Raw genomic sequence first — 22,253 nt, forward strand, 5'->3', positions numbered from 1 at the left:
ACTCGCTCTGCTGGGTACAGGTGGAGCTTTGCATGTTTCTAGTTCACCCTTTGATTTATTCAACTTTCAAACAGAATTTCGTGTAGCTTGCTATGTTTAGAACTGGAAAAAAAGCCTTGTGTTATTATCAATATTTCAATTTTCATCAAGGGTTTTAGATAATGATCTGTTCATCACATCTCCTTCAGTCTCGATTTTTTTTTTTTTTTTTTTTTTTAACTGTGTGAACTTCATGGAGTTCGAGAAGTTGCCTTGCCAAAACTTTGAAGTAACATATATGCATGATAAAATAAATATAGATAGGAAACTTAATGTGGTACACTGTTTTGGTGGGTGGTGGTGGGTGGGGTTGATGTCAGAGCCCCCAAGACTTCTTTGGTTGAGGGGGCCCCGAATCTCCAAGGTAGCACGGCGACGGCGGCCCAGCTCCCTCTCGTGGCGGAGGCGGCGACGGCGGCCCCTCGGGAGGCCTAAAAAACAAAAAGGAGACACCAGCAGCCCCAGCCGATGCGGGGCAGCAGGCGACCCCAGCCGATGCGGATGCGTCATCCCTGAGCGGTGCAAGGCAGGCATCCTTGGGCCATAGCTCCTCCCCTCTGGGTTCTCGGGACGACGGCGGCTCCTCCTCCCCCCTCTCGGGCTCTCGGGACGATGGCGGCTCCTTGCCCCTCTCTGGGAGTGATGGCTCATCCCTCTTTATTGGAGTGACCGGGGCATCTCCCATGTCTACCGCCAAGTAATTAACCACCATGAGGGCAACCTCTGGGAAGGACGCCGGGTAGTGATGTTCCTTCCATTGTTCCCACCTCTCCCCATCTCGACGCCACAGTGTGTTGATAACTATGGGGAGATCGTGGACGAGGTCTGCCTCAGGGTGCATCAACCAGTCCCAGATCTCCTGGGACGGTGGTGAAGGTGGTGGTGCTGGAGGTAGTGGGGTGGCCCCTGATGCCCGGGGTGAACACTGCACCTCCTCCTGGGCCTGGTTGTAGGGACATCCTGCCCAGTTATGGCCGTCCTCCTCACACCGGCAACACCAGTTTTCCGGTGGCACATCTGGGCAGGACCGCCAACGATGGTCCTCCTTCCCGCACCAGGAACACCAGGGGAAGAGGCTGGCCGGGTCCTCCAGCGGTGGTTGCAGCAGCTTACATTTCTTCAGCTGCTGCTTGTCCTGCCTTTGCCGCTGTCTGCTCTTCTTTCCCATGTTAAAAAAAAAAAAAAAACCCAGGCAGGTAGGGGAATTTAACCCCATCCCTGCCAATTTCTAAAGAGCAGAGCTGTGCTCTGCCACAGTTACATATTACTATAATATATATTATGCATTTCATTTAACGCTCTGTCTCTCACACACTACAGTGTAAACATGATAACACCCTTGATTTTGTAACAGTCTTCACCAAGCTTTTATTTATTATTCAATCCTAGCCTCCTATGTACATTTCATATTGTATTTGACTATAATCTTTCACGCCCTGTACTCTTACTACACAATTGAGGGGACCCTCTCTATATGCCTGCACTGGTTTTCATAAAAGCTAATGGGTGCTGATACCAGAATACATGATTCTACTTGAGCATTTTGGATGAAATATTATGCATATTAAAGTACTTCTGAATTTGCATTTAGGTTTTGTATATATTTATTTATTTTGTTCATTTAAATATTTGTAGTGAATAATTCAGAAAGATTTTTTTAAAATGTGAAAGGCAGGAAATAGTGGAGCAACTCCAGAACCTCAGCTCCAGCTCCTTGCTCTGGAGTGATCCAGTGACCCAGCTCCAGCTCCAGCTCCGCTCCGGCTCCAGCATCCCCAGCTGCAGCTCTGGGGCTCAGCTCAGAAAACTGGCAAGCTCTCCTCCAGCTCCAGGGCTCCAGAGCCAGAGCATGGCCAAAACTAGGTCAGGGCAGAAGGACTTTATAAACCATGCTTGGATCACCACCTAATGGACAAGGAAACAGCTGCACTCTAACACTTGTACAATATTTGATAAATTTGATGTTCAGCAGCATTTTTTTTTTTTATCCTTGTCTTCCCTGTGGCTTGTTTTGCATCAGTATCAAAATTCAACACTTTGTAAGCCTCATCATGTGTGGATATAATCCATGTGACTATATATAGTGAAAAGTATTGAATTTAAATCAAAGGAAGTAATGTTAAAACTTTACAGTGCATTAGTAAGACCTCATCTAGAATACTGTGTTCAATTCTGATCATCTCGCTACAAAAAGGATATTGCTGCTCTAGAAAGAGTACAAAGAACAGCGACCATAATTATTCCGGATTTAAAAGTCATATCATAAGCAGACAGGCTAAAAGAATTGAATCTATTCAGTCTTGAACAAAGAAAACTATGTGGCGATCTGATGTATTGACAATGTCGACCCAAGGGACTTTTTCAACCTGAAAAAAGAAACAAGGACGAGGAATCACAAATGGAGATTAGATAAAGGGACATTCAGAAAACAAGAGGCACTTTTTACACAGAGAATTGTGAGAGTCTGGAACCAACTCCCCAGTAATGTTATTGAACCTGACACCCTGGGATCCTTCAAGAAGCTGCTTGATGAGAGTCTGGAATCAATAAGCTTCTAATAACGAAATGAGCAAGATGGGCCGAATGGCCTCCTCTCGTTTATAATCTTTCTTATGTTCTTATTCCAGCCCTGTATATTAAATTAAAGGACTTCACGTGCTATAGTATATTTACATTTTTTTTGTTTGTTTAATTTACAAAGCAGGAGGATCGATTTCATTTTGTTGGCCAGTCATTGAGACTCTGCAAGCTCTAACCACGGGTGAGGTCAACAGGAAATGACACAGCACAGGATGGAGTGGGTAAGTAGAACAGCGATAAGAAAAGCCTTGCTATGAGTATCTGGCGACGTCAGTCTTGTGTAAAGATGAACAGAGTTACAGCAAAGGGCCCAATAAGACCCATGAGCTCTTCAGGGACTGAACAAAAAAGCTGGTTTCTCAGGGTGACAGAGTGCATCATGATAAGTCTCACAACGCCTAATTATTCACCAACCATTTGCAACTTCAACCAAGACACTGCAGTCTGACTAGTATTTCTTTCTTTCTTTCTTTCTTTCTTTCTTTCTTTCTTTCTTTCTTTCTATCACCCTTCCATAATTAACAAGCACAAAATGCGCACATCTGAATGGAATTGAGAGGTTGGACACAAATGGGCTGTGTGCTGCTGAAACTTTGTCTTACCTTCAAGGCTGCTCCCTCTAAGCTGAGGCACCCCAATCTTGCTTCGTTAGTGACAGTCTTAATTAGCCCTCTAGCCCTGTTTCTCCCCTATGCTTCACAGGAACTGATTCCTGGGCTCTGGAATGAACTCCAGATCAACTTGCTGCCACAGGAATGAGTAATTGAGCGTGCAGTTCAGACACGTCAAACACAGACAGGCTTCTCGGTGTCATGTGGCGGTTAGTGCCTAACACTGAATTATTTCCCATTGCTTTGGCGCATTGCTTGCGATTTGATATAAAATCAATACGCAATATGTAGTGAAATAACCTGGCAGCCTAATATCAACACGGTTTTTAGTAATATCTTGAGAGGTTTTAACTTCAAGTTGACTCCAGGCACAGGCAATTGGAAGTTGCCTTATCTGCAGCTAGCTCCCCTCCTCTCAGGACATTCTTAGCTTATTTTTTCAGGACAGTCCATGCTTTCTCAATTATATGGCCAACCCTGTCACTATGTCCACTGCTATACTTAAGACAACCTCTAAACAAAAGAATAGCATCCCAAATTAGAATGAAAGACAGAAAAAGATTCAGGCTTCTATATTCCAGATCTTTTTGCTCAACAGAAAACAAGCCTTAATTAGTAGATACATACACTGTGTCCCCATAGTAACAGAATCAAGTGTGTTTTTTTACTGGGGTTTGGGCGGGGATACCGTGCTTGATAGTTTTTATTAGAAATCTAACTTCAAACTAGGTGTGGCTTTTCCAGGCGATGCTACACGTCAGTTAGAAACTGAATAATCAAGTTAAGTGCACATTTCAGAAACATAAAGCTCCAGGAGATGGACATGTAACTTATCCACAAACAATTTCATTTGTTCAATTCCAATTCCATTTTCAATCCCTTTTTAAAACCAATTCCAATCCCTTCAAAGAAATTGGAATTTACATTTTAGAGATGTCATAATTGCTGCGATTGCTTTCATTTGAACCAATTTAACTGACTAACAGTGACTTCAATTTAAGCAATTTGTTGCCACTGTGAGTAGCACATTTTAACAGAATGCTGCTAATTGCAATTTTGGTCAATGATATGTTTGGAAATGATTAAAAGAGAATGGGAATTCGAACTGAAAAACAGGAATTGATCCCAACCCTTGTCTGAATGCAGCGGAATTTTATACAAGGAAACAGTATTTTTACAGGCAATGACACAGTCTTATTTTCTCTGTGGCCTGGGTTCTATGAATTGTAAGCCTGAGACACTGGGAGTGTGGTTTTCTGCTCGGAAAATAGAAATGCTGTCAAGGGAGGAGGAACTTGAGTTTGTGTTTTTTTTTAGGATCTGTTTTTATAATGTCCCACAACACAAGCTTCCTGTTTACAGCTGTAGTTGCCAGAAATCCTGAGTTGTTTCCTGGATATACTGAGAGTGAGACCTCATTAGAACATAGTGCGTGACCAGACGATAAACTTAACACGACTGCTGCGCCCTCTTTTTACCTACGGTATTTTGAATACAGCTTCAAGAACTACACAGCAGCTGCAATGTTACTACATCATCTTTTTAGCCCTTTATTATGAAGCCAAAGCGATTATTATACATTGCAATGGGGATAATTATGGCCAAAATCACCACATGAATTCAAAATTAAATTTTGCAGGTAATGCCAGGCACAATCGGGATGTAATGAGCATTGCCCCAACCCAGGACAGAGCTTAATAGTCTTTTACCGATCCATAAGACCAAACAAGCTTACTCACTTACACTGTCAGCTAAATACATGTTAGTGGGCTTGACCTGGGAAAAGACTGGATTGTAAAGAATAAATAGGGCAGCTGCTGCTGCTTATTGCAAATGGGATTCCGTCATTAAATACACATTTTATATTAATTCACAGCTTTATGGGTTATGATTTATAAGTCCTTCAGCTATGTTTATTTTTGCCAGTGTGTGTCTGTCATTCAATACTTTATTCTTATACTGTTCAATACTGTCCCCTGGGTCTGGATCAATCGCTTCTCTGTCTACGGTACTGTAGATTAGGCAAGGAAGTGTAACGCATGTTCTGTTCAAGTCTGGATCCAGGTTGAATTGGTCCTTGCATTGTGTTATATCACATCTCAGTCCAGGACAGCATCTTGTACACATTGGGAATATAACAAAATCAAATAAACGACTAGGCTAGATTCAATGCCTTGGATTAACCAGTCCCAGTTCGCAATGTGGTGATTGGGAGAGTCCACTCAGAGGGATGTGACGTCACACAACCTTCTGGATTCAGCGGATCAGCTCTGATGCGTTATACTGTGTTATCACCCAACCCCCCTCTTTAGTGGAGCAGTCCTCATGCTGTGGCGTGTCACACAATCTCATTCCTGGTTAGGCCAGTCCGTACCCTGTAGATTATGACAGACACCGCTGGGCAAACCAAGAGAGACGTCATTACGATGACGGTTGCCAGAATGACCAGGACAATGGCCCAAATCTCCAGGATGTGTTTCGGAAGGTGGGGCGCTGAGGCCGTCAAATCATCCATCTTCCAGGCTTTCAAAGACACACTTGAAACCTTTTAAACAAAGACAGACATTTCAGTGAGGGATGATCAATGATCCAGACCCTTTCAGACAACCAGCAACACAGTAACACCAATTCACTTTGACATTCTAAGGGCATAGCACTGTACTGGTATACACTAGAGGATTTATAAGATGGTTACTCAAAGTATAAAAGCATTCTTTCTTTACTCTACTAGTCTGTGTGGTTTCCTTTGCGGCTTTCACGGAAAAACTGTCATGACATAGCAGATTATGCTTATGCTTAACTAAAACGAAACAGACTGCATGTATCAGATGGACTTTTAGCCCCCAGCTGTACAAATCTACTGAGAATCAGTGGGCAAGGATACTTGCTGCTGCAGAGGGCCTCATGTGTGGGTCATTTAGTCCATTTCACAACAGGACCACATTCTAGCAATGCCCTGAATTAATAGTCCAGAGCCTAGCTTCAACCAGGTCTTTAATTGGTTCTGGTTTGGAATTGGCTGAAATATCCTGTGTGCACTACTTAAAAACTGTGGGAAACCACCACATCTTAAAGAAAACGTAACACTGTATTATGTGAATGACAATCAATTGGTTTCAACACTCGTTGATCGCTACCTTATTTAGGTAGTGTGGAGAGCGTGGAAAGCCGCAATTGGGTTCCACTACTCTAAACCACTGAGCCACAGGAGAAATGGATAGACTAATAGAACAGGCCTATTTATGATTGTAATTATCACATGTTTAGGTGTGTGCTTGTATATGTGTATGTTTTCTCATTCTTCCTGCGAAATGGTGCTGCTCCATTTCTGACACCCCACTAAGCCCTTATGAATGCAAGGAGCTCAATTCTGAAGGATGAATAAAATGATTAACACTAAAATAAATGACAAGAAACTACACAGAACAATAACAACTGAACTGCTCCTGTCTCACAACTCTGTAGTTACAATTACCGATGCTGTGCAGTATGAGTCAGTGAATAGCCAGTCAACTAACTATATTATGAAAATGGAATTTACAATGACAAGAGACTGAGATAGATATATATATATATATATATATATATATATATATATATATATATATATATATATATATTAAAAATTCTGGTTATAGTCATTACAGGGAATATAATTTGGTAAACCAAAAACCACGAGCAACAGGGAAACTACACACTCACACATTCAGCATTTACTGATAGTTTCACAATGACGCACAAATACAAACAGCGCCTTGTATAGTGCGCAGTATGGATTTATAAGAGGAATTACATTATTCAGTGACGAACTCTCTCAAGCTACAGTGATCGCATCTCCAATCTGCGTCAGGTTGGTGTCAGAAGGATGTGTCTGCAAGACGTAACCTGCCAAATGGCACAGAGTTTCAGCAGCTACATCACAATACCATTGTCTGCACAAATCACAAGTGAGAGGTGAAACACTGAGCATTGCCAAGTGCAGCAATCATTACAACAGGAAAAAAAGGGGAAACAAGTTGTTACCTTCACTCTAAAAATCCAGAACAGATTTTACAGCAGCTACATTTATAAAATATTAAACATCAAATCAGGTGACAGCCATTGGCTAATACACTTACTCATCTTATATTTTGCTCAGCATAAAATGTTCTTTCACAATAGATTGCAGACAACCTTTTACTTATTCAAATCTCATACTACTCACAAAATACACATGCAACAATCCGGCTGTCTGGCAATTAACACAAACTATAACAATAAACACAAAATATAAAACTATGAATAAATCACACAGCATTGAAAAGGGGTCAGAGCATCAAAGTGATTGCCATGTTAACAACACTAAAGAGGCTAACTAGGCATGTTTTTATTTATTTATTTTTTTGCAGATAAACCACCTGAAGATAATAGGGGTGTAATGGAAAACGGGAAACATTCCAGCTGCTTCCAGGGATATGATGTGCAGGGCACTGGGTTCAAGCGGAAAAGGCATTATGGCATTTATAATCTCAAATTCACAGGTTTACTGGAATGCTGCAGTATGGAACCCCTAGCGCCTATATGCTGTCTATGCACTACCCATTTCATTTGCCAGCTCTGAATTTTCCATTATCCCACAATTACAACTGCCTGGCAGGCTAGAAAACAACAAAGCTTTCATTGGTTAAATAACAGACCACATGTTTACCAGGTTTACTTGCTCCATTGTTTTAAGTGTAATAAAAACTACTGTATTGACATACCATAACTAGAAATAATAAGCAGGCCACAATGTTCATTTCAGGGCTTATATGTACTTCAGAGTTTTGTTTTTTTCTCTTGGGGGTGGGGAGTAAAGCAATTTTTGCTTTAATTTTAGTGCAGTACATCTGGCCTCAAATCCCCAATTTCCTGGCTCTGTGTATTAAAGGTAACGATATAAACATCTGGCAGGACGTCTCTATGCCAAGGACATACCCACCTAAACGGACTGAACAGCTGAAGGCTTTGTTCCAACACATACTGAATACACTTTGCACATATCCACGGACTTGCAATAAAACCCCGTTTTAGATACTATTTGTACACTAGATCTGTTTTTAATCACGCACAATCAGAACCATGTTCTCGCTCTGGGTATTATTTCTGGCCCCTTCATCATGCACCAGTATTTTCTTCGATTAGAAATCCCCTACCCTTTCCCTGGATGAGTGGGAAAGATTACAAATTGACTCCTGCCTCGCTGTCAAATGTAAACATTCCGTTATGGAAACACTGCAAGTAGCACCCAGTACCTGGAGTTGCTTTCTATAACTACACTGCTTTCCACATTGAAGCAAAACTAGCCCATATTCCTGCTAATTGCATGCTAACTGTGAAAAACATTTCTTATGAAAACGCACAACTTTGTAATTGCATATTCTGGTTCATGCATTTAAAAAAAAAACTGCATTATTGTGAACGTTTATCATAAGAACTGATCTTATACATCAATATTTGTCTTCAAAAAGAAAATTAGAAGTGATCTATTTGGCATTTACCAGATTTTGAAAGCATGCACATTGGGAAAGTATTGCAGTTACTGTAAACACCCAAGCATAACGTTTAAAACAAGCTGTTCTAGAAAGGTTACATTCATGAAGAATTAAATAAAGAAACGTTTGTTTAAATGTGTGCTAAGTTTAAGTCGTCCAAATACCATACTTACAAGTAATGCGCTCGTACTACCGTGTCATTTTAATTGCAGTATCGTTCCCATGCACAAATCACCGCTCAATGCCATAGACAGCTTTATTTAAAAAGTTAAGGAAATGAAAAACAACTACGACATTTTGAATACTTCCCGATTTTTGACAACGCATACTGTTTTTACTCGTATTTCATATATTACTTAAACTCCTAATTCAACTCATTTTGACAACGCAACAAACTCATATTATTACACAAACACGATGTTTGGTTAAATATAGTTGCTGGTAAGCATTTAACAAGTTTTTATGACAGTCACATAAGCATCATTTTTTACCGGATTAGGGGGAAAAAAAAAAAAAAGGCAAACTGGTGTGAGATGTAGTTTTAATGCTTGTATCCATAGGAACACACACAACACAGCAACACCAGAGCAATGGTTCCGTTAAGTGATTACCTCGGTAAAAGTGTGAGCTTCAACTTGTCAACAGACTCTGGGAAACTTCAGACCAGCTGTCAGCGAAAGGTTCAATACTCGTTCCTCGGCAATAAATTAAAGTAGGCAGGTTTTGAGTTTTGTTGATTTACGCAATAAACATCTATCTGATTAAACCTTTATCCTCAAAAAGAACAAACAGACGTTGGTAAAACGCGAACTAGTTGATCAGTCGTGCCACCAGCAGTACACACTCCGGTCACAAACACAGCATATAGTAATTGAGCAATCTTAATTCTACGTTCCCTCCCTCGAAGGAAATGCTTGTGCTCGACTGACGCGTTATGGCTGTGCTCTTGGTTCCCTGACTTGGTTTTTATGTTAATGGCTTCTGCCGCAGTACACATGGTTGGTTGGAGTATAGATATCCTGGCTTGCTCCAACAAGAACAGTTTTGCTCAATATTGCTGATTTAAGAAATACAAAAATAAACTGAATAGTTCTAGTAAGTATTAATTAGCCTTTTAAACTATACTATATATATTATATTTCCATTATTTAAATTTAACCTCGCTACATCTAAACAACCAAATATTGTAGTAAAAAAAAACGTGCTCTAGTCCCTGCCAATACAAAACAACACAAATTCTCAGATTTGTTTTATTGCTTTGTTACTGAATTTTAATTTGCAGAGAAACTACAAATCCCATGTAAACTACAAATCCCTCGATGGTGAGCTGTAAGGGTCACATGATGAAGCCTGTGATGTACGTGTGTGGTCTCCGATCACATGTTAAGGTTTCGGGCGGAGGGAAAAGATGGTTCTAGAGATGGCATCTCTCCTGCAGGCTGGCCGAGTGCAATATCTCGTTAGCGGGGAGAGAAAGATCCGCTCTCCGTTGTCGCAGCTTTACTATTGCCGTTACTGCAGTGAGCTTCGCTCCCTGGAATGCGTGTCTCACGAGGTAACAACATATTACCTAACACATAAATGCAAATAAACACTTAATATTGTTAGTCGCCAGTACCTGGCCGTTGATGGCTTAGACGGATTTTACCTAATTCTATCGTCGGCCCGCCTTTAATTTCATGTGATTGGCAACTGTACACGGTTGTCAAGTGTCTGTGCTGTCTGAGTCTAGTTCTAAGTAATGTATTGGCCAATAGTGGTGCCACTTCTGTATTTGACAGGGGCTTCAGAGAGCGTTGTGTACAGTTTGTTACTGGTTCCTTCTTGTTTCTGTCAGAGTTGGAGATTTGCAATTGGCTACAGATTAAGTCTGTCGGCTTTGTAGCGTTCTGTTTGGTTTACGGGCAAGTGGCGGTGTGTGACCACCACGAGAACCCTTGATAATTACAGATAAAACTTGGAAAATGTAATATTTTTAAAAAAAGAAAATAATACATACATTGTACGTTAAATTATACTGCATTGCAAAGTTTACAACGTTGTGTCTACAATGTTTACATCTTGAAAATGAACTGACTACAATGGTTTTGTTTAAGAAAAATACTACACACCATGTGTCCGGGTGCCTGCATCATCGTCTCATTTACTTTTACGTGAAACAATGGCTCTTGGATAAATATATTACAGTCTTTGGAATTTGTTAGCTTTGACCACATTAACTTAAACTATCGTAATATACTTACACGTACTAATAACTGTACAGTGTAATGCTAGCCCCCCAACTAAACATCTGGTCCTTCTCATTGACTACACAAGTACACCACAACAACAGCGCGATATAATAGAACTGGCATTGATTTGAAAACCTCTTGAGCCAATAATGAGCCAATTGAAAATTGTGTAGTTTGAGCCATTCAGTTTTTACTGAGCGCATAGGAATAAATTGTTGAATAGTGAATTATCAATGGCGTACTGTATTAAGGCATCCTAAAATCATACAGTAAATACATGTGCTGGGACAAATGTGAATATTTAAACAAATGTTGAACATGGCTTGAAATATATTTTGTTTATTTCTTTTATTGTATTTTTTAAATTTTTTGTTTTAGGTGGATTCCCATTACTGTCCAAGCTGCTTGGAAAATATGCCATCAGCTGAGGCCAAGCTGAAAAAGAACAGGTAATTGAGACTGCAAACATAAACGTCCTATTGCATTCATCTCTAGGGCCAGTGTTTTCTGAAAATGTGTAAATGCTGACTCACGACAACTCTAAAAATATTAAGTATGGTGTCGATTGTGCCAAACTTAATGCAGCATGCAAATAGCATTTGGTGCCTAAACGTAAATCAATGGAATAAAATGGTTAAATAATACTTTAGTGTGTGGGTTTTCTTTGCCTACAAGACTGACAGCGATTTCATACTTGGGGAGAATAGACAAGGTGGTTGTCTGTCTCGGGCTATTAAGTGTAGTGTCTTATCCAGTTCCTTTTAAACGTGATATTCCCACACCCTATTGTGTGTACTAGCAACATTGTTATCTGTACTGTTGGAAATCTATTCATGTTGTAGTACCTTGTTGCTGAAATCTGTGTGTTTGTTCCAGGTGTGCTAACTGCTTCGACTGCCCATGCTGCATGCACACCTTGTCCACACGTGCCACCAACTTCCCTTCACCCCTCCCTGATGACCCTGCCAAGACTACCATGAAGAAAGCCTACTACCTGGCCTGCGGCTTCTGCCGCTGGACCTCTCGCGATGTTGGGATGGCAGACAAATCCATGGGTACGTGTTTTACAGTCAGCCAGAGGTTTTTACACTGTTGCTGATGTGGTACTGTGGACGTTGTCTTGTTCTGTGATTATAGCCATAGTAGCATTTTAATACGCTGAACACCCGATTTTAACACGAGACGACCTTGCGCTTTGGAGAGGTATGTAGTTCCGGTAGTTACCCCTTTGAATGAACAAGTCTTATCGTAGTCTCTGATTTTTAGAGGTTATAGTTTAGTACTGTGATGAGATCAGCTGTTCTCCGGTTGTGTTCTGCTTTTCGGGGAAACACAAAGCTTCAAGGAGATATTACTCAACAACGAGACCTCTTTAGGGCACAATGTCCCATGCCTCTGTGAGCTGATTTTTTAAAAGGGATCAACTAAACTAAAGCAGCTTTTCTTATGTCTTTGTGTTTCAGCCAGTGGAGGTTGGCAGGAGACTGAGAACCCTCATACCCAACGGGTGAGTAAAACCAAACATTTAGCTGCGAATTTATCACTTGCCCCTTTCTGATTATTACTTTGTACACGTAGAAAGGGGTACGTTGATGTAATTATAAGTCACTTGAAATGAGTTTCCATTAAGAAACCTGAAAATGAGAAGGTAAGTGTTAAACGTGTGTTATTGTGAGTTTCCTATTTGACCCTCCAGATTAATAAGCTGATAGAGTGTTACCAGCAGCTTGCTCAGAGAGAGAAGGTGGAGCGAGATCGCAAGAAGCTTGCTCGGCGTCGCATCTACATGCCACTGGCATTTTCGGTAAGCCTCTTTCTCTCTCTTTGTAATTCTTAAGTGCACGTCAGCAAATTTGTAAAAACAAACCTGCTTGAACATGCTGTGATAAATCCACAATGTTTGTTAGGACTGCAACAGTTTTAACTGTGCTTTTGTTGCCAGCTACAGCTCTGCCTGTTTCTAATCACACTGTGTACTGCACTGCCTAGGGGAATGTTGAGAATTTTCAAGTCTTGCTTTCCCTGGAAGATGTTTTTTTTTTTTTTAAATATTGCGTCCCCAATTCCTGTAACATATAGAAAATATACATTGCTGCTGCAGTGCACTTCACCAGCTTAAGTTTGCTTAGTTACGTTTCACCTTGTTGATTTTCTCTATCTCTTCTCTATCTCTCTCTCTCTCTCTCCCTCCCTCCCTTCTCTTTGCTAATGCACGCTGCTATTTTGGTTTTAAACCCCAGCAACACACAATTCATGTGGTGGTGAGTTACTTTTCACAAATTAAATTCCCAAGCAGTGCTTGGCATGGCTAAAGGTGTGTTCTTCCTTTATCATTTTTTTCCCCCCTGTGACTCAAATATGTCAATGTCCTGATGTTATCAAAAACAGTCAATTATATTTATTTATTTTATTTATTTTTGTGTGTGGAATCACTTACTGAACTGTGATGAATAGTTTACTTTAAAAACATAACCTTGCCCATTTGTAAACTGTAAACATGTTGTAGGTTTTATGAGCTACTTCTAGCAGCTGACAATGCAAACTGTTTTTGCAATGCAAAGATACTGTTTTTTAAAGCAAAATGGTTTTCACAGCATTTTTTGTCAAGATTTCATGGAAGGTTCTGTTTATTTAAAATGATGACATTTGGGATTTCCATTTGTCTTTGGTATTTGCGTGCTAGTTGATTTAAGCACTTAATGCTGATTATTTATTTATTTTAATTTGTTTAAAATATGCATATATTTTTTGTATCTACTTTGGCCCCTGTAGTCATGATCTGCGCACATGTGGTTGCTAGCTTGTAAGTGCAGTCAGTAAAACTTTAACATATTTCAAAACTGACTTAGATTTGATCCTCCAGTCCAGAAAATAGTCCCTATTCTGGTGTGGTCCAAAAAATTTAAATTTAGAAAAACACATTTGTATAAACTCCTCTTAATAAAAAAAATATATATTTGATTTGCTAAACTGTATTTTATTTCAAGGAAAAATATGGTCTGGGAACAAGACTTCAGCGTCAGAGATCTGGAGCACCTATAAGTGGTCTTGCAGGACTTTCGTAAGTAAAATTGAGAAAACGGAGAAACGGCAAGGAATGCCATTATAACTTCTTATAATTCTCTTCTTCCTACCTGATAGACTGAAAGAAGCAGAGGATCAGAAGGAGATAAAGATTGAACCAGTACAGGCACTTGAGGAGGTGGAGCCCTTACCTGAGGACTACTACACACGACCCATTAACCTGCCAGAAGGTAATTCTAGAAGGTGGTCAGATCATTTGAATCTCTGCATGCAATACCTCTATGTGATTGAATCTATTGTATTGCATGGGGTAGATATGCAACAGTGTATCACACAATGTTCTTTTCTCTTTGTACTACCTCCCAATGAATCTTGACTTTAAGAGTAAGAGACTTCAGTCTCGTGATGGCTCGGCAGCAAACTCCGAATACAGGCTACAAGCTGAAATACTTCAGTAAAAACTCTTTTCTTCACCAGTCACGACACTCCGGCAGCGCCTTCTGCAGCCAGATTTCCAGCCAATCGGTGCCTCCCAGCTGTACCCAAGACACAAGCACCTACTGATCAAGCGTTCCCTGCGCTGCAGGGTAAGGACTGGCTGAGTTCAGTGTGGTGATGTCTATTGAAGCTTCTTTCAACCTGGCCTTTAAAAACAGTTAGGCCTAGTATTGCAGTTAAATGAAATTGTACAGTACATTAATCACTAATAGTAACCTCACAACAAAACAATATAACCCATGCTAAATAGGACGGTGAACTATAAAGCTGATAATTCATGTTATTTATTCTACATATACAGTATATAATAACGGTAACCTAGTGACCAAAAATAGTGCAAGGTCAGGTGTTAATTTTATAATTTTTCTAAAAATTTTTTCCAGAAATGCGAGCACAACTTGAGCAAACCAGAATTTAATCCAACTTCCATTAAATTCAAAATCCAGCTGGTGGCTTTGTAAGTATCTCTTGCTGAAGTGCAGCACATTGAATAAGGTGTGCTTGTGTTTTCCTCAAATCCAGATCTGATCATGCCTTCCCAGTCCTTTCAGCCTGTTAAGAGGGTCTACTGTCCACCTCATTTAGCACCACTGCCTTTTCATTCACAGAAACTAGATCTGCGAGCAGACACTTTTAAAGGGAGGACCTTCAAACCTTTCCTTTCAAATGCTGTGTTCAATAAATAATATTTTAAGTTATTTTGAAGTTACTTTGTTCACTGTAATTCAACGTTAGGAAGTGTTGTGCATAACTATGTTCTGTATGTCTATAGGGTTATACACGGCCCAGTATCCTCACAAGTTTTTATTTAAGCATGCTTTACCATAGATCAATATTAATTATTAGTAAGATAATAAATTACATTCAATCATTAATTTTCCCCACAGAAGGAAATGTGCAGAGCTGTTTGAAACTAAACCATTACATCCATACTGTCCCAGAAATAAACTGCAGACATCTCATTGTAAAACAGTCAGGATGCCATAAATCATTCAGTTGTGTGTGTGTGTTTTTTTTTTTTTAAAACAGGAATTATATCCCTGAGGTGAGAATCATGTCTATTCCAAATCTGCGATATTTGAAGGTAAAGTTTCTTGGTTTTTTTTTTGCTTGTTTTTTTATTTTTACTACTTAAGTGAGTTTATAGATTTATTTTTTTCTTTTGCGTTGTTTTACATTTTTATACAAATTAAAGATTGGTAAATATTCTGACAAATGAAACTGAGTGGTAGCGAAAGGGGTATACTGCAGGTCACTTGTTTTATTTCCCCGTTTGCACTACAGGAGAGCCAGGTTCTCCTGACTTTGACCAACCCTGTAGAGAACATCACGCATGTGACCTTGCGCCCATGTGAGGAGGGAGACCAGGATGATCTGAACAGCACTGCTACGGTACGAGAGCAAAAGTGTTTACCAAGCCTTTATCCGCAAAGACTGCAGACTATTTAAACAGTGATATATCAAATGCTTTGGCATATGCTTTGTACATGGCATGAGCGAATCTTTGGGGTCATATTTTACTGTGTGAAAATAAAATTTAAAAAAATGCAGTAAACACATTGCTCGCATTGATGACCTAACTCCTCTCCTGCAAAGCTCTGTCATGGGCTCTTTACTTCTGTTAAATTTAGATCAGTCTCTATTTGTTATTCAAATGACATGCCCTGAACTAAATCCACCGATACGTGCCCCTTTTACCCTGTTTCATTGCCCACTTCTGCCCTGTCCTGCAGGTTGTAGTGTCTCCTAAAGAGATGCTCTTGGCTGGCAAGGATGCTGCAGCAGAATATGATGAGCTGGCAGAACCACAAGACTTCAAAGATGACCCAGAGTAAGGGCTTCTGCTAGAAATTGCATTTTGTGACTATCCTTGTTTTCCTCTTGGATACCTAATACTACAAATTGAGACCCTTTATAAGATTTTTAGTGAGAGAAATAGCCTTTTGGCTATTTTATATAAAGTTGTATACGCAGTGTTTGCATTCTGTTTAGTTAGTAGTAGCAGCCTTGAATATGAAACCACAAGTTATAATGATTTTAAATACCAGAGGAAGGCACAGGTAAAAAGCAACCACAGTACAATGAAACTCATAATACAGGGCTACTTTTAACTTCAGAACAGCATTTAAAGTCCTAAGTGAGGTGTTTACCTAGGACTGTATCTTGTATGAAATAGACACTTTTATTCACCTTCAGTTCTTTCTCTGCCCAGTGTCATTGCTTTCAGGAAGTCCAACAAGATTGGGTTTTTCATCAAGGTGACCCCGCAGTGCGAGGAGGGAGAGGTGACCCTGTCCTTTAAAATGCGACATGACTTCAGGAACCTGCCGGCACCCATCCGTCCGACTGAAGAGGGAGAGCAGGGAAACGAACCCATCTGGCTGACCCACCATGTGGAGCTGAGCCTGGGGCCACTGGCAGCTTGAACTGGGACATCGAGAGGCAGACTGGGGATCATTCACAATGGGCTGGGAGCAGGGATTTGGCCAGGACCTCAGAGAGCATTTTCCCTTCATGCCCCTTAAAATAAACTGCAGTAATAAAAAGACGGCACTGTCTCTTAGTAAAAGATAGCTTCTATTCAAAGTAGTGAAAAGCTATCCAAAACAAGTGTTTGGGTAGCTGTAGGAAAACCTGTTGGTGGTCGTATTTGCAAGTTGATCTGTAGATTGTCTGATGTTTTATATTGTTGGACATTTAGCTTGGTAATATTGAAATAATTGGACACAGTCAATAGGGTTATGGTTGAAATCCTTTCTGATATTTCAGTTTAGCCCTGATTTTTATTCTACACTTTGCAGAGCTCATTTTAGTGTATGTGTTGGGCATGAAAGTTCATGTGTAACTCTAGTGCAGTGCAATGTTAGTAAAGCTTCCAAACTGAATGTACTTTATTACAGGGCAAAACCTGGTTTTATTTATATAAACAATGTATGTGTTGCACTGAACTGCACAGGCAACATATACAAATAATGGCTTCTACTTAATGAAGCTACTTAAAACTTAGTAATACATCAAATTCTTAGGAGGTCCCCACTGCTGTCTTTTAAGTGGTTTTAATTTTTTTATTTTTTGTGTTTTACATATAAAACAGGTTGAACTGTAAGCAATACAGTATGCATAGCTTTAATGGGTGCCCATAGTCTTCAGTTCTTGTTGGAAAACAGCAGGCAACATTTAAGTAGAACTGTTGTAAAAAGGATCATATGGAATGTGGTGGTTAGGTTAAAAAGCAATTTTATATTTTTTATTTTTTTTTTCCTAGTCTGCCCATGAACCAGAATATATGTTTTTCTGTGGCTAGATATAAATACTGTACTTACATTGTGGTTGCTGGTAACCCAAGTGTCTGCTCTCTGGGTATTTTAGTGGCTGAGGCTATCTTATGGGGCCATAGTGGAAGCATGGAGTAAACAGCAAGGGGCAATATATTGTTTTCTTTTAACCCTTCATTTTCTCAGACATACCATTGTCCGATAGTATATTGATATCTTTTAGGAAACTAAAAGACAGAATTTGAGATGTAACTGTCAGTAGTCATGCAGGCTTTTGGAAGCGCTGTCCTTTTTCTTTAAGCAGTTTTGTCATTGGGTGGTGGGCAATAGAAGCAAACTGCCTCCTTTTCAGGTTTTTGGTAAGGTACTGTGTAAAAAAATGTACCTTGAAAAAATGAACCAAGATTTTGCAAATATCCTTAATACGTTTACCCCCCACCGCTCCGTTTTAAATAACATTCAGATACTTCAAAACAAGCTTCTAAAGCTCTGCCAGTAACACTAAGAGCAATGGCAGATGGCTAGAACTTCAGAACTCCTCGAGAACAGTATGAGATTGTCAGGGACACTGCTGTTCCAGTACTTCACTGCCCTTGACTGATGGCTCTGCCCGTTCTGTTAATGTACCAGTGGAGCACCCTTAACACTCCTGTCTCTGCTTTAAGTGGACCACTTTGTTACAGCTTAAGGTTTTAGGATCTGCACAGCTACAGCATGCTTATCCATAATTATGTATTCAGTATAGTGTTAAAGACCTTGTCAGCACATGTACACAACCGTCCACAGGAAACCTGTACATATAAATACAAGGAAAATTATAATCGCACAGGTTTTAAGACCCCAGACCCCATCCACACAGTCTGTTCCTGTATGTCATGGCAACCTGTTTACAACACCAGCTTTCTGCTTTGTCTTAAAATGGCATCTGATAGCTTGATATAAAATCCCTTTATTAATTCATAACAAGTTAACATTTTCTTCATTGTCACGCTGATATTCTGCTATGAAATATACCAAGCAACTGTGATATCATTCTGAAGTTCAAAGTTTTTAGATCAGCTGTACAGCGCCATCTTATGGTTGTTAGCTTGTACTACAGTCTTCTATGTACACAGTGGCTCATGCAGTCATATACAGTATAATACAAATACAAAGTATACATAATTGCTTTTCCTTTTCAAATAAATCAAACCAAGAAATAGTATCTACATTTCCGTATTTATTGTATTCATAGTGCAGTTCACATTTTCATCTATCAGGTGGCGGTATAATCGTCTTCTTAGGGAATGTGGTTGTTTCTGCAGATATCACTGATGTTCACTAGGGTTGCAATGTCTGAGAACACTGTACAAGGATGAGCTCCTGATGTCTACACACTAATGTGCCTTTCCTGTGTTGTGCTGCTCTTCACATCTGCAACTTTTACAATGCTCATGATGCCCAGTATCCAATGGGCTATTGTTTAATAACAAGGTAATAGTACCAGAAGTATTACATTTTCAACTTCCTGTGACTTTTTTTTTAGGAGATTACATTAGTCAAAAAAATATGTAACTGCTGTGAACAATGGAATACAGAAATAAAAAACAGATCTTGGTTAAAAGCATACTTCCTTATCTGGATATATTCAACCAAAAAAAAACAACATAACTCATTTAGCTTTCATTTATTCTTCCGCTTAAAAGCTATCAGAAAATCACAGCCCCCCTGAGGCATGGGTTATCTCATGTTTATATCTAGCAAGGCAGACAGTTATCTTTGTCTGAAACGCTCCAGTCGAGAGGCGTGTACGTACAGCAAAACTAAACATTAAAAACTGTTGTGATATTCATAACCATGGGGGCTACATGGTGCGGTCTGTTATCTTACCTACTGTATATACTGTGACATTCCTACTGCCCAACCAACACTTTGTCATTGTTCTAGTGTGAACAGCAGATTACATCTGTTTGTCAGTCCGGTTTTTATGATGCTACAATATGTGCATCATTATGTAATTTTATACATGCTGTGGGTTGTAAAACACTTTTGATATGATTCAGACAGCTCTAATTTGGTATTGGCTGGGGATGAGTATGTTGCTAACATAATTGTTTTAATCTGGTTTTGAACAATGCTGGTTTTGAGACTTTGATTCCGTCCGTCTGAAGCATTCTCTGCCTTTGGCGGGATAAAAGTTAATCTGGCATTGATTTCTAGCATCCATTTATATGTCGGTTTTACTTTTTTGTTTGCCTTTTTTTTACTTCCAGTTTTGTTCTAGCATCTGATTTAAATTCAACTTTTAATTCATTACAGTTTTTTAAAAGCTTGTTGTGCAGTTTCATTACATGTTAACAGCAAATGTTTTCCATATTGATGTGGGTTAATTTATTTTTTTTATTCCAAAATGTGGACTGCTTAATAAACACAAAACTGACTTAGATTCCCAGGAAAGAGGATTGGAATCCTGAGAGCCCGTTTAACAAGAGGCAGTGAGACCATTGAAACATCTAAGTTTCACTCATTCTGCATGCTTGGGCAATACACAATGGGTGCAACTGATTATAAAAGGATTGATATTATAAAGCTTCCCAAAAAAGTTAGAAAAGACGGGAGATGAAATATTGCAAGTGATGTACAGCACACTAGCACTCTAATTAGTGGAAAGCGCACTGGAATCATTGAAGGTTTAGGAATAACCTGGCCATCCATTTCATGCACAAGTGAGAATTTTGTTTCTTACAGCGTAGAACCAAGCTATCAAAATTGTGGCTACGGTTTACCATGGGTACATAAAAGGAAGGTGAAAAATACACTGAAAGATAAGACCTGACAGGGATTTACATGGAAAAACATACTTTGGAGACCTAAATATTATTCTTACCCAGCAAAAAAAAAAAAAAAAAAAACGTAACAGAAATCAGGGTTTTTCAAATAACCGCCTGTATTTTTATGGCCATTTAGCGTGTAACTCAATGTTATATAAACCACTTGAAACTGTTAATATTTCAGACAGTTAACGTGTCAGAATGCGGGTGGCAAGGTGCTAGAAATATTCATATAGTATTTTAAAAATATGCTTTTAAAATATGGGGTGCTTTTTTTATATAAGCTTTTACTGTACAATGTAGATGTACTGTATGGTACAATGAAACCATGGCTGCATATAGAAATAAAAGCTGCTGTTGGCAGAGAACAGAGAATGAAAGGGCAGTTTCCAGTCCTGTCTAGCATTAAGAATGGTAGCAATCAGCAAATACTGATTTATTACATGATATCTAAGCTAGGAGGTACTCAGGTGACCTGGTGTTCTGCTGCTATGCACTGAAGTGGAATGCCAAAATATGGTACCACTCAACCATTGGCTCCTTCAACTGTAGCCACCCTTGTGCTTCCATTGTCCATTAGTACAGAACCCATGCATTACCTCTGAAGGTTATTTGGTACTGCAAGTGGTCTCATTCTAGCTAGACATTGTCCAAGCTGACAAAAGGCAAGTCAATTACTGTCTCTTACTTGAGTTACTGATGCTGTTCTGAATAAAGAATTTGCATGAAATAAAAAGCTCTGTGTGTGTGTCCACTGCTCTTCTCTCTTTGCTATGTAGGGTAAAACTGGGGTTTGATGTTAGAAAGCAGGTTTAGGATGTGTTTATTAATTTATTTAACTCTTAACAGCTGGCTGTATTCTGCCAGGCTTTACAATAATACATTTCAAGTATGCTGTTTTGTACCGAACCCTGTGGAAAAGATCCAGACCCAACTTCTATGATGTAATACATTTTGAATGAAAGGGAAAACTGGAATATTAATTATCTTTTCCTTTTTTTTTTTTTTTGCTCAAAAGACCATCATGATGTCTAATTAAGAAGGTTATTTATGAAGGCTGGTTCGATGGAGCCCAGTCCCCCAGCTGTAGAGACGAGGCTGGTTCTGTGAAACTAGAACGCTGGATAGCATTCACTGAGCCTCGACAGATCGGCCTAAAGAATGTTTACTTAGGCTGCCTGGGCGTAAACGGACACTCCAAAAACAACTGCATTTCATTGTACAGTTCAGAACTGCATTGTTTCCTTTTCATTTAACACTCAGAAAGCTGACATCTATTTTCCAAAGCTCATGCTGAAGACATTCTCCATGTGTTTATGTTATAAATTCCTAAACACAATTTCGTATAGCATCCAGACTCCTGAGAAGAAAGTATTAGATGACCTTACCTCTTAATAGATGCCAGACAATACTGCTTTGGTAATAAAGTTATTGCATGGAAACTGACTGTCACAAAAAAGCTTAGGAAGCATAGCAATGTATTTGCACCTGCATTTGCAAACTTAAAAAGAAAAGAAAACTCCTGGGAATGATACTCTGAACCGCTATGATCATATGGCAAAATCAATGATTATATCGAGCTGCTTTTCCAGTCATGCTTCAGTAATATACACAATGTACAACTGTTTTCTAAGTTAACGTGGAATATTATTTCAATGCTTGGCTGCTGAAG

The 22,253-nt window shown here is 39.4% G+C and overlaps 2 protein-coding genes across 4 annotated transcripts; one reads left to right on the top strand and one right to left on the bottom strand.

Annotated features, from left to right (window-relative positions):
- Positions 1-4,767: 4,767 nt before the first annotated feature.
- On the bottom strand, positions 4,768-9,658 carry LOC121324784 (small integral membrane protein 3-like). 2 transcript variants are annotated; one of them, XM_041266961.1, is made up of 3 exons: positions 9,355-9,658; positions 7,024-7,115; positions 4,768-5,775 (listed from the first exon to the last, which is right to left on the bottom strand). In XM_041266961.1, exon 3 carries the CDS (start codon positions 5,743-5,745, stop codon positions 5,569-5,571), a length of 177 nt encoding a protein of 58 aa, XP_041122895.1. In that variant the 5' UTR covers positions 5,746-5,775; positions 7,024-7,115; positions 9,355-9,658; the 3' UTR covers positions 4,768-5,568. The 2 variants fall into 2 exon arrangements, with proteins under 2 accessions (XP_041122895.1, XP_041122894.1); XM_041266960.1 differs by lacking the exon at positions 7,024-7,115 and having other exon boundaries at positions 9,355-9,655.
- A 454-nt stretch (positions 9,659-10,112) lies between these two features.
- On the top strand, positions 10,113-21,317 carry LOC121324659 (dynactin subunit 4-like). Of its 2 annotated transcripts, XM_041266764.1 has the most exons (14): positions 10,113-10,298; positions 11,353-11,423; positions 11,851-12,029; positions 12,438-12,481; positions 12,671-12,778; positions 13,215-13,235; positions 13,962-14,035; positions 14,116-14,228; positions 14,476-14,585; positions 14,880-14,953; positions 15,526-15,580; positions 15,781-15,888; positions 16,230-16,327; positions 16,709-21,317. In XM_041266764.1, exons 1-14 carry the CDS (start codon positions 10,152-10,154, stop codon positions 16,920-16,922), a joined length of 1,416 nt encoding a protein of 471 aa, XP_041122698.1. In that variant the 5' UTR covers positions 10,113-10,151; the 3' UTR covers positions 16,923-21,317. The 2 variants fall into 2 exon arrangements, with proteins under 2 accessions (XP_041122698.1, XP_041122699.1); XM_041266765.1 differs by lacking the exon at positions 13,215-13,235.
- Positions 21,318-22,253: the final 936 nt, after the last annotated feature.

Source organism: Polyodon spathula, chromosome 12, assembly GCF_017654505.1.
Source record: "Polyodon spathula isolate WHYD16114869_AA chromosome 12, ASM1765450v1, whole genome shotgun sequence".
NCBI lineage: Eukaryota > Metazoa > Chordata > Actinopteri > Acipenseriformes > Polyodontidae > Polyodon > Polyodon spathula.

Excerpts from the sequence above, each read along its gene's own strand:
- LOC121324784 (XM_041266961.1), bottom strand. The coding sequence starts at position 5,745 with ATGGATGATTTGACGGCCTCAGCGCCCCACCTTCCGAAACACATCCTG.
- LOC121324659 (XM_041266764.1), top strand. The coding sequence starts at position 10,152 with ATGGTTCTAGAGATGGCATCTCTCCTGCAGGCTGGCCGAGTGCAATAT. Across the intron at positions 14,229-14,475 it reads ACCCATTAACCTGCCAGAAG|TCACGACACTCCGGCAGCGC; the intron begins GTAATTCTAGAA and ends TTTCTTCACCAG. Across the intron at positions 16,328-16,708 it reads GACTTCAAAGATGACCCAGA|TGTCATTGCTTTCAGGAAGT; the intron begins GTAAGGGCTTCT and ends TTCTCTGCCCAG.